The 11954-nt window shown below is 49.3% G+C and overlaps 1 protein-coding gene across 4 annotated transcripts in view; it reads right to left on the reverse strand.

Moving 5' to 3' along the window:
* LOC103166745 (pre-B-cell leukemia transcription factor 1-like) overlaps positions 1 to 11954 on the reverse strand; it is a 55037-nt gene that overhangs the window by 6349 nt on the left and 36734 nt on the right. For all 4 annotated transcript variants that reach the window (XM_029052812.2, XM_029052813.2, XM_029052815.2 and 1 more), the window contains 4 exons: positions 11635 to 11876; positions 9795 to 9985; positions 7732 to 7867; positions 5054 to 5210 (listed from right to left, as the gene is read on the reverse strand). In XM_029052812.2, the coding sequence (XP_028908645.1) occupies positions 5054 to 5210; positions 7732 to 7867; positions 9795 to 9985; positions 11635 to 11876 (726 nt within the window). The remainder of the gene's footprint in view (positions 1 to 5053; positions 5211 to 7731; positions 7868 to 9794; positions 9986 to 11634; positions 11877 to 11954) is intronic.

Consider the following 11954-nt stretch of genomic DNA (forward strand, 5'->3'; position numbering starts at 1 on the left):
CTATAATCATACTTAGTTGCAACTGAGTACATGCAGTGAGTTCTGTCATAGCACAATAACTGTGTCCTTGAAGACCGTGGGGAAAACTGCATTACAGTAACCACTGAGTCAATGGGAATTAATGGGTGGGAAGTAGAGAGTTCAAAGATACCATCATGACTGACACTGTGGGATACAAATTCCTATATTCCGATGTCCTCCTCCAGAGGAATGTTTTATCTCCTTACTAGTCATGGATATTTTACGTATTAAATACTGTAAAGTTGCACGGACATAAAGAAACACAAAGTTCTGTACGGTCCAGGTCCAACCCTCCCGAATATCACTCGGCACTTATGCGCTCACAACCACCCACAGCACTTTGGGGCAGATCGAATTTACATACTTTTTTTAAGCATCTGCTTTTCCATTTGTCCTTCTTTCCATTCCCTTCCTCCTCCTACCTATAAATTATCAAATAACCAATCAATCCCCTTTACCGATTGCCTACTGGGCGCCCAACTGTGGGCAGAGCCCTTAACTAACAGTCAGGAGTTCCTGCTTGATGCTGAGAGGAACGGGCAACCACTGGACGTTTTTGAGGAGTGGGGTGACGTATATGACAAACTGTTTTAGAAAAAGGATTCGGGCAGCAGCGTGAAGTATGGACTAGAGAGGAAAAAGGGCTGGAAAGAGCAAGGGACTGGGAGTCAGGAAACCCAAGTTCGGTACCCAGCTCTGCCAACGGCTTGCTGTATGACCTTGGGAAAGTCACTTCACCTCTCTGGGCCCTGTACTCTCCCAAATGCTTAGTACGGTGCTCTGTACACAGTAGCGCTCAGCAGCGTGACCTCGTGGATATAAAGCGCAGGCCTGGGAGTCAGAAGGACCTGGGTTCTAATTCCACCTCCACCACTTGTCTGCTATAGGACCTTGGGCAAGCCACTCAACTTCTCTGTGCCTCAGTTACCTCATCTGTAAAATGGGGAATAAAGACTGAGAGACCCATGTGGGACATGGACTGTGTCCCACTTTGAATCTACCCCAGCACTTAGTACAGTACCTTGCACACAGTAAGCGCTTAACAAATACCATGAAAAAATATTTAAAAATACAACTGATATACTGATTGGTTGGGAATAAGATAGAATGCAAACCCCAAGTTGGATAGAGATTGTATCCAATCTTATGACCTTGGATCTACCTCAGGGTTTAGCAGATAAGAGTTTTATAAATGTCATTATTATTAATTACAAGGAGGCAGATGCAACAATCAAGCCAGGATGTTTGTATCAAGTGCCTAGACCAGCAGGATGGCCTTGTGGATGGAGAGGAAGGGGAGGAATGGAGGAAGAAACAATATGGGATTTGGTGGCAGATTGAACGTAAGGGTTGAGAGGGAAGAGTCGAGGATAATGCCAAAGTTGCGGGCTTGAGAGAAGGGGAGGATGATGATGGGGCTAGCTGTGATGGGAGAGTTAGGAGGAGAGGATTTGGGAGGGAAGATGACTTCAGTTTTGGACAGGCTGAGTTTGAGGAGCTCCGGAAAATGTGACATTGCAGGGAAGGAGAGTGGTAGGGCTAGTGAGGCAGATTGGGGAATCATCCATGTAGAATGCTAGTTAAAGCCTTGGGAGCAGATGAGCACCCCAAGGACATGAGTGTAAACTGAGAAGAGAGCAGAGCCTTTAGGGACAACCACAGATAATGGATGAGAAGCAGAGGAAGAGCCAGCATAAGAGATTTAGAAGAAGCAGTCAGAGGGGAACAACTAGCTCAGAAAAACCAAAGCTACCTAAAGTTTCCAAAAGAAGGCAATGGTTTTGAAGGCAGCTGAGGGGACCAGGAGAATTAAGACAGAATAGAGCTAGTTAGATTTGCCAAGGAGGAGGCCACTGGAGACTTCGAAGAAGGTAGTTTCAGTGCATTGGTTGGAGGGAGGGTGGAGAAGGAAACCATAGAAGGGAGGAGGGTGTCGGGGTACAAAGCCCATTTGAGGAATTCGGATAGCAATGGGAGCAAGGCAATGGGCGATAGCTGGATGATGCAGGGGGGTCGAGAAGGATTTTTAAGGAGAGGGGAGATGTGGGTGTGTTTGAAGACAGAGTGAAAGGAGCCATCAGAATGGACAGCTGATGATGGTGGGCAGAGAGGAAAGAAGAGTGGGAACAAGGGTTTTTCAAAGGTGGGAAGGCATGTGGTCTGAGGTGGACGGGGAGGCGGTCAATTTTGAAGGCAGGATCTCTTGAGAGATGGCTGAGAGGGTAAGAGGGGGTGAGGGAGCAGGGTAGATGAGGCAGAGATTTGGGGGAGCTCATGCCTGATGGTTCCCAATTTATATCCATATCACCCGTTAGGTTATAAACTCTTAGACGGCAGGGATAATATCTTCCATTGCTATTGTTCTCTCCCAAGCATTTAGGACAGTGTTCGGCACATAGCACACACTCAAAAAAATACCACTGTTCGGTACAAAACAGTAAGGTTGAGGCAGAGGCAGGGAAGTAGAGCCATTCCATATGCCTTGATCAACCCCGCCTGCACAGACATTTCTTCCTACACCAAACCAACTTACTCCAACTCGTACACTGTGTTCTTCCCAGAACAGACTCATGTTGTTGAACGAACGTTCCCTAATACTTTCATTGTGCTAAATTCAAATTGTGTAAGAAAACACCCAGTACGGGAGAAACGACTCTACTGCTTCCATATACAAAGAGGGGTGTCCGTGTGCTACAAGCCCCTGCTGACCTGGAGAGATTATGTCTTCTTGAGGGAGGGGATTAGGCACCGAGGACGACTTCTCGACTTCAGCGTGTCCAAGTGCAATACAACAGATTGTCCGGAGTCCAAAACAGCAGAGTAGGTAGACATGTTCCCTGCCCCCGCAAGGAGCTTACAGTCTAAAGAGGGAGATAGTAAGTTACGGATACATCCGTAAGTGCTCTGGGGCTGAAGGTGGGGTGAATATCAAGTGCTTAAAGGATACAGATCCAAGTGCCCAGGCAAGATAGAAGGGAGAGGGGAAATGAGGACTCAGTTAGGGCAGAGAAGAGATTGAATGACAGGAGGGGCACCCATACAGCTGCTACATGGTGAGCTGAAACTGGGCAACCAGAAAACCAGGGGCAGAGAGGAAACTTTCTAAGGATGTAGTAAAACAAAGCCTCAGACAATACTGTGTCTCAGCTGGATGGATCAGCTGATGTACTGCAATCAAGAAAGTGGCTCCTTTTCAACAGGAGCCTCGAGACAACTGTGGGACAAAGAGGCAAAAGCGAAAAGAGCACCGGGCACTGTGAACAACAAACACAACAGAACAACAAAGTACAGTCTTTATATGTGCGTGGTGTGGTTGGGACTGTGGGGTTGGGGCTTTTTTTATGGTATCTGTTCAGTGGTCACTTTGTGTCAACCACTGTTCTAAGCGCTGGGGTAGATATATAGTCCAGGTCCCCACATGGGGCTCACAGAGTCTAAGTAGGAGAGATCAGGTATTAAATCCTCATTTTGCAGTTGGCCTTTTCAGCGCATGCACACACACACAAACTCTCTCTCTCTCTCTCTCTTCCCCCTCCCCCCCCATCATCAGTGGCATCTTATTTGAGTATGAAGGACAACTGGCCTTGTGAAAAGAGACAGGGAGTCAGGAGACCTGGTTTATCTGTTCTACTTATTCATTCGTTACTTATTTGTTCATTTTCTACTTATTCCTGTTTCCAGTTGTATCTATGCTTGCCCTTCTGTTCCCATTCTATGGATACAATTTGGACCAGCCTCTCTCCCTCCTTAGACCGGAAGCTCCGAGGGCAAGGACAATGTCTTCTACTTTCACTGAATGTTCCCCAAGGGCCAAGTACAGCATTTTGCACACTGAAGGTGTCCAGTAGAGCATTTAGCATGCGGTAGGCCTCCTACCTACCCTGGGAGCCCTGGGTGGGTCAGGGGCTGTTTCCAACTGGATTATGTTGCATCTACCCCAGTGCTTAGTACAGTGTCTGGCACATAGCCCGCGCTTAACAAATACCACAATTATTACTATTAGACTAGGAACCCCATGTGGGATGGGGTCTGTGTCCAAGCTGATTATCCTCTATCTACCCTAGTGCTTAGTGCAGTGCTTGGCATCTGGCAAGTGCTTAACAAACATCATTCTTGTTGGCACTCGATAGGGCGCTTCGTATTCAGTCAGCACTCAAAGATTAATGAATAGACACAATCTCTGCCTTCGAGGAGCTTCGGGAGGGCCTTTACCGGGCCCCTCCTGGGTGTAGGACACTGTGTTAAGCACTTCCTCTGGGTGGAACACTTTATTGGGCTCCTACTGTGTTCAGAACGTTACACTGGGCCCATATTGTGCACAGGACACTGTATCAGGGGCTTGAGAAGGTACAGGCAAAGCGAAGACCACGTCCCTGCCTTCAAGGAGTTTACAATCTAATGGAGGAGACGGGTAGGTGGCAAACTGAATAATAATAATAATGGTACTTGTTAAGCCCTTACTATGTACCGAGCAATGTTCTAAGCACTGAAGTAGATACAAGTTAATCAGATTGGACAGAGTCCCACATGGGGCTCACACTAAATCCCCATTTTACAGATGAGGTAACTGAGGCCCAGGGAAGTGAAGTGACTTGCCCAAGGTCACACAGCAGCCACGTGGGATTAGAACCCAGGTCCTTCTGACACTCAGGCCTGTGCTCTAGCCACTAAACCAGGTGGCTTCTCATATTGTGTTTGATACATTCTCATACTGTGGGGACAGGACCAAGAGAGATGGGGATTGGTTGGGGAAGGGACCTTCTAAGAGGAAAGATTTTTCTTCATGAGATGCAACCCCCGAAGAACCTAACGCGCAGCCGAACCGCCAATGGGTTCGCCGCCCGGGAACGTGCTCCTTTTCATATAAGCCGCCTGTCGTGCTTTTCCCTTATCCCACATGGGACTCGGGGTCATGGGGAGGGGAGCCCAAAAGGGGCTGTGGAGGCAGATGGGCTGTAGGCAGTAGGAAAAGTATTACAGGCCAGGAGGCTGGGGGTGGGTGGGGGCACGGCGAGGGGATGGTCACACTCACCGGAGCTGGGGGTGGACGGGGAGGCGGCCTGTGTTCCCTGGGCTGTCACACTAGTGGCATCCACTGCTGTTTTAGCAGCATAGATGTTAGCCTCTTCCTGGAATTTCCCCATGTTCTTTTTGTACCGGATCCTCTTGTTGCCAAACCAGTTGGACACCTGTGGGAATAAGAGCGAAGGCATTTATTAGACACTGACTCTACCTGTGCCAATGAGGCTCATTAGAGGACAAGGACTCAGAAACCATGGACTAGCCTGGTTTTGGGGGTGGGGGGTAGGCGGCGTGACTCCCTCTGTGGTGAACACGACACTCACTCCATCCTGACTCATGCCTGCAGCCAGCATCGGACCACACCAAGGGCCTCCCTCACCCTTCTCTCCCTACATTCTGTGGCCCAGAACCGCGGAAGTGAGCGGCCCGAATGGAGTATCGCTTCACCCGCACCCCAGGATCAAAAGTCGGCTTCCGACGTCTGAGTCTCCTCCCCGTCGGGGAGTCCAAGGCCCAAAGGGGGTTGCTGCTCAACAGCCAAGGATACCTCTCTCTCTTCCTGCCTTAATTCCTGCCTACTGGCACATCGATAAGGCTTCGGCGCCTTATAACCAAAGACAAGGGCACCGGCTTCCTGTGGGGAGGAGGACCAATGCCACGCCACCACAGGATCAACACCCAAGGGGGGGAAGCCATTAGCTTCTGCGGGCAAGGCAAGCTACTACGGCTGCTCACCCCCCACCCCTTAGGGCCGAAAAGGGGCCAGAGACCGAGCCAAGATGTTGGTGCCAGTTTGGACTCCCCGCTGGGAGGCGTAGTGCCACTCCAACCCCACAGTCTAGCTACTTGTACAGTGGCCAGAGGCTCTGGAGTTCCAATCCCGGCATTATTCCCAGAGGATTCCCCCTGACTACCTGGATAGATGGGAGTTGAGACAGGCAGACGGGTCATCCTTCCAGGGATCCAACCCCTGGCTTGGCTCCTGAGTCCAATTAGGGTGAGAGATACCCTCGCGATGGGGGCGGAGAAGAAAAGGGTACGGCAGGATGGATAAGGAACCTTTTTCCTTCCTCCTCTTTCTTTTTCCCTCTCTCCCTCCATATCTCTTTCCACACACACCCACACGCCCACCCCCACTTATATTTCTTAAGCGCTTACTCTATCAAGCACTGTGCTAAGTGCTGGGGTAGACACAAGATAATCAGATCAAACTCCTTGTCCCACAGAGGGGCAACAGGTATCTTTCTCCCCATTTTAGAGTTGAGTAAACTGAGGCACAGAGAAGTTAAGTAAGCTTAACCGCTCAAGGTCATGCAACAGGCCAGTGGCAGGGCTGGAACTAAATCCAGTTCCCCTGATTCCGAGTCTTGTGCTTTCTCCCTTAAGCCACACTCCTCATCCTCCCCCTTTCCTCCCCTTCTCCCCATTTTTCCTCTCCCTTTGCCCTGACCCTAACGCCTTGCCCCAGGTTCATTCCCGGACTCAAAATGAAAAGTTGGTACCCCTGACCTGAGTTTCCTTAGTTTCATTTGTCTTGTAAATGTTGACATTCTGAACTGCTGAAATTTAACTTCCTCTAATCGTTGTAGGATTGCCCACCTATCATTCTGAGCGGGTGACCTCCCACGACTTGGACCGCGAGCTCGTTGTGGGCAGGGAATGTGCCCGTTACACTGTTGTATTGTACTCTCCCAAGCGCTCAGTACGATGTGCACAATAAGTGCTCAATAAATACGACTGATTAGATTGTGAGCCCCTTGTGGAGCTGTGTCAGTCGATTCCCTTGTATTTACTCCAGCATTTAGTACATTGCTATGCCCACATCCACTGCTTCATGTCAACAATAAATAAGAATTCAAAAATTTTGTCTCTGGTGCTTCCAGGCTGTAACTCCGGAGTTTCTATCCAGAATGAAGCACTTACTCTCTACAAAGAGGAGTACTAGATGCCCCGATGGTCTAGTGGATAGAGCACGAGAATGGGAGTCAGAGGAGCTGGGTTCAAATCCCGGCTCCACCACTTGCCTACAGTGTGACCTTGGGCAAGTCACTTGGCTTCCCAAGGCCTCATCTATAAAATGGGGATTCGATACCTGTTCTCCCTCTGGCTTAGACTGTGAGCCCCGTGGGGGACAGGGACCATATCTGACCCAATTGTCTTGGATCTACCCCCGCACAGGGTGTTTGGGGCAGGGTAAGCGCTTAACAAAAACCACAATGATCATGATTATTACTGAGCACAGATGCAGTATTAGATTCTTGGGAATTTACAGTAAAAATAGAAGACTTGGTCCCTCCCACCAAAGAGCTTACAGTCTAATGGGATCAGCAAGCAGAGACAAGATTGCATGCATACAGTAGGGAGAAGAGGGCCACATAAATACTCCCGGGAACAAGACAAGGAAACCAAAAATGAACAAGTGGAACAAACCAAAATCCAGAGATGTACTAAGGTGGCTGATGAGTCGGCTTGTCCGGGGAGATGAGGAATAGTTGAGGGGGTGGCTTTTTACGAAGGCTTTGAAAGGTGAGGGGGATTTGGTTTGGTAGAGTTGACGAGGGAGAGTTCCAGGCCTGGGGGGCGGTGCGCAATGGATCAGACATGGAGTCAAAAAGCAAGGTACCCAAAGCCGAAGTGACCGGGGTCGGGGAGGCAGGGGAGCGGGAACAGTATCAGAAGTCACGTTACCTGGGAGACCGTGATGCCGCCCTTCTTGGCTAGCTCCTCTTTGGCTTCCTCACTGGGGTACGGGTTACTCAGGTGGGAATAGAAATATTCGTTCAGGACCTCCGTGGCCTGCTTGCTGAAATTGCGCCGCTTTCGCCTGGAAACAGATGCTGATGACTCGCGAGTGCTCTGAAATGGTTGAGCCCACTCCAGCCCTGAGCCCTTACCGGGCTGGCCCAAGCCCCACCCTGCCACCTCACCTTCCTCACAATTCCTCCCTCTCCCCTTATTCTTCCTCCCCACTATCCCCTCCTGCTCGGCTCGATCTCTCTTCTTCCCCCTTCCCCGCCAGGTGACACAGTTGGTGCCACCCATTCTGGAGAAGGAGAGCAGTGGGGGAGAAGGGAGGCGGGGGAGGGAGCAATTCTGGAAGCGTTTTCCGCCCATTTAACCTCCCCCCACCACAGCCGGTACATGCAATGATTGCCCCCAGGGAAACCTTGGACTGCAGATCGATCCCTCCCAACCGTTACTGCTGTTGCAGAGGAAAAGGGGCTGAGTGATGTGTGCTCAGACCACCATCCACACTTGACCCAGGGCACTGGGGGAGCAACGTCAGAACCCAGAGTCCTAATCACACAAATTTTGGGGGATCCTTCCCCTAAGAGCCTCCAGAGCAAGGGGCAACCTGATCTAGTGGAAAGTGCATGGAACTGGGAGTCAGGAAACCCATTTGCCTGCTGGGTGACCTTGAGCAAGCCACTTCACTTTCTTGGGCCTCAGTTTCCTCATCTGTAAAATGGGGGTGGGATACCTGTTCCCCTCCAACTTAGACTGTGAGCCCCACATGGGACAGGGACTGTCTGATCTGCATATACTGTATCTAACCCGGGGCTCAGTATAGCACTCGGCACATAGTAAGCGCTTAACAAATACCAAGGTGGGTTTTTTTACTTTTATGGTAGGTATTTGTTAAGCGTTTACTATGTGTCACACACTGCCCTAAGCGCTCAGGTAGGTACAAGTTAATTGGATTGGACACAGTCTCTGTCTCACACGGGGCTCACGGTTTACTGCTATTCTTATTATTAAGTCCTAGTCCCAGATCAGCCACTGACTGGCTAGGCCTCCTGCCTCGGTCAAACAGGACTAAAATGGGCCCTCTCTCTATCTCCTAGGGATTTAGGGAGGTCAAAATGAGACAGCTGATGTGAAAACACTCTGTTCACTTCAAAGCACTGGGCAAACTCATGGTGTTCCACAGATAACTGAAGCCCCATTAGAGAGGTCCCCTGCTGAGCAGCTGCATGTATTGAGTATGGGGGTGGTTACACCCCCTTCCTTCCAAGCCTAGCTCTGACAGGCTCTTAAGGAGACCCTCCCTTTAGGCTCTGCTCTCAGATCTCAAAAAGAACCGGAGTCTCACTTTGCTTTCTTACAGAAAGCCCCAGCTAGGACAGACAGGAGCTATTGCATAAGGCGACTGCAATACTTGCGGATCCACTGAACTCTCAGTTTGCCACGTTAACCTTTGGCTTGGGCGAACCAGAAAAGCAGAAAGTCCAAAAGATGTTAAAAAATAAAACAGAATAAAATAAAGTCTTTCTCATGGTGGAAGCCTGGTGGGTTGTTTTTTTGTTTTTTTTTTTTAAGCCCGGCAACGTACCCGAATTGAAAGGTTTCTGGGCTCTGCTGTGCAGCTCTGTGGTGAAGAATCGAAGTTTATTCCCTCTACTACGCTGTCAAGTCCACTGTCCAGGAGGAAAGACCTCCAATCTGACTGGCAATGAGCAGGGTTGACTCTCACCCCAGTGGCTAGAAGCCTCTCCATTTCTCCATTTCTCACCCCCAGCATGCCCTCACGGCAGGTCAGGCAAAAATGAGCTGCTCTGATATCAAGAAGAGTATGTGGGGGACTATCGCCACACAGCCACACCAGCGTATTTGGGGAAACCACCTATGCATATGTGTATCCACATGTACACAGACACACACACGAGAACGGACTATTTTTACCTCCCGTCCTCTATGCAGTAAAAGCTCGCGCAACCTAACAGAGCTGCGCTGTTGCCTTTCGTCCTTACCGGGCATCGAGGAATCGGGAGCGGAGGATCATGACCGCCTCACACGTGCTCTGCTTCAGCTGCATTTGGATGGTGCTGAATTTCCCGTGGATAATGCTGACCATCCGTTCAATCTCTTTCGGGGAAATTGGTCTTGTCCTGCTCTGCTCCCTGAGAAGATTCATTACGTGGGTAGTAAATTCGCTGCAGGCCTGGAAGAAACACACAAACCACCAGGTAACTCACCTGGAACGACGACCTGGCTCCTCTGCCTAATCTCCCCAAATTAGTGAGTGCCCTCCTCCCCCTGTTTCAGCTTTATTTCTGTTCATTTATTGTTGTTCACAATTCATCCTTAGCAGGTTCTTTTTTTAATATGGTATTTGTTGAGCACTTACTATGTGCCAGGCACCGTATTAAGCGCCGGGGTAGATACAAACTAATAAGGTTGGACACAGTCGATGTCCCACATGGGGCTCACAGTATTAATCCCCATTTTACAGATGAGGTAAATGAGGTCCAAAGAAGTGAAGTGACTTGCCCAAAGTCACAGCACACAAGTGGCAGAGCCGGGATTAGAATCCAGGTCCTTCTGACTCCCCGGCCTGTGCTTTATCCACTAGGCCACGCTGCTTCTCCATGTCTACCTTCCCCCACTTCAACTGTGAGCTCTTGAATTGGTTGTTGGTTGCCTTGTATGTACCGCACCCAGGGTTTAGTACAGTGTTTGGTCCATAGTAAGAACCTTCAAAATATCCTAAATAATAATACTAGGCCCTCTCCAACCCTCCCCACCACCTTCAAGACCCTCCCTAAAATGCCACTTTATCCAGCAGACATTTCCTGACCAATCCTCACCCACCCCCTGGTTAATATCATCTCATCATTCATCCTTTGGAAAGCCGTTTATTCCACTTACTTAGAAGTAAGAGAGGTAAATATACATAGAGAGATACAATTTTGGCCTTGCTTTTGTAGGCTGCATCCATCTGTTTTCTCTTCTTCTGAGTGTCCGTGCAGAGCTGTCTGCCTGTGTTCTACATTAGATTGCAAGCTCCTTACAAGCTCTTTTATTGGGTGCTCCCCAGCATCTATTACAGTGCTCTATATCCAGTCAATGGTATTTATTGAGCGCTTACTGCGTGTATTGTACTAAGCGTTTGGGAGAGTACGAGATAACAATAAGCAGACACATTCCCTGCCCGCAATGAGCTAACAGTCTACCACCTCTAGGTGCTCAGTCCAGCACTCTGTACCCAGCAGACACTCAAGAGAGTGCTCTGACCCCAAAAGACATTGGCTAATTACTGACTACTGACTTCACTAGGGGACAGATTCTTTCACTGCAGCTCTATTTGGAAAAAGTAGACGAAAGGCTGTTTTGTTTTGCTTTGCTTTTTGGTATTTGTTAAGCGCTTACTAATGTGTCAGGCATTATTCTAAGCGCTGGAGTGGATACAAGTTCATCAGGCTGAATACAGTCCCTGTCCCATGTGGGGTTCACAGTCTAAGAAGGAGGGAGTGGGATCGAATCCCCATTTTATAGTTGAGAAAACTGAGGCCCAGAGAAGTGAAATGACTTGCCCAAGGCCACCCAGCAAGCAACTGGCAGAGCCGGCATTAGAACCCAGGTCCTGTGACTCCCAGGCCCGGGCTCTTACCGCTAGGCCTCCGCTGCTTTCCGCCAGTAGAAATCTGCCACCGCCTCCTACGTTTTACAAATTAAGGGCGCTCCCTGTTTTGTGCCGGGAAAGAAAAAGAGGTTAATTTGGGGAGAGGGGGAAGGAGGAGAAGGGGGAAGGGTTTGTTGTCAAACAATGAGCATTCATAGGATAAAAACTCTTCCATGCAGAAAGATCACCTGTTCATATTTCTCTAGCTCAGAGTGGTATATCTGTCGGATCTGGGACAGCTTGGCCCTGTAGTCAGAGTGCTCAATGCTATTGTCATTTGGACAGCCACCTGGTGTTGCTGCTCCAGCGCCCGGTCCTCCTCTTCCTCTTTTCTCAGGCCCAGAGACGCCTTCTGCCAGCAACATGTTATCTAGTCTCATTAGCTGTGCATCCGGGGGGTCCTCTTCCTGAATGCTGCGAATACTCAACACTAGAGATAAATAGAAAAACATGGAGCCGGTCACTATTACGTTTTCTGATGGAGAAACATAAAAATTAAAAAAGGGTG

Source organism: Ornithorhynchus anatinus, chromosome X2 (assembly GCF_004115215.2).
Source record: "Ornithorhynchus anatinus isolate Pmale09 chromosome X2, mOrnAna1.pri.v4, whole genome shotgun sequence".
In the NCBI taxonomy this organism is placed as follows: Eukaryota; Metazoa; Chordata; class Mammalia; order Monotremata; family Ornithorhynchidae; genus Ornithorhynchus; species Ornithorhynchus anatinus.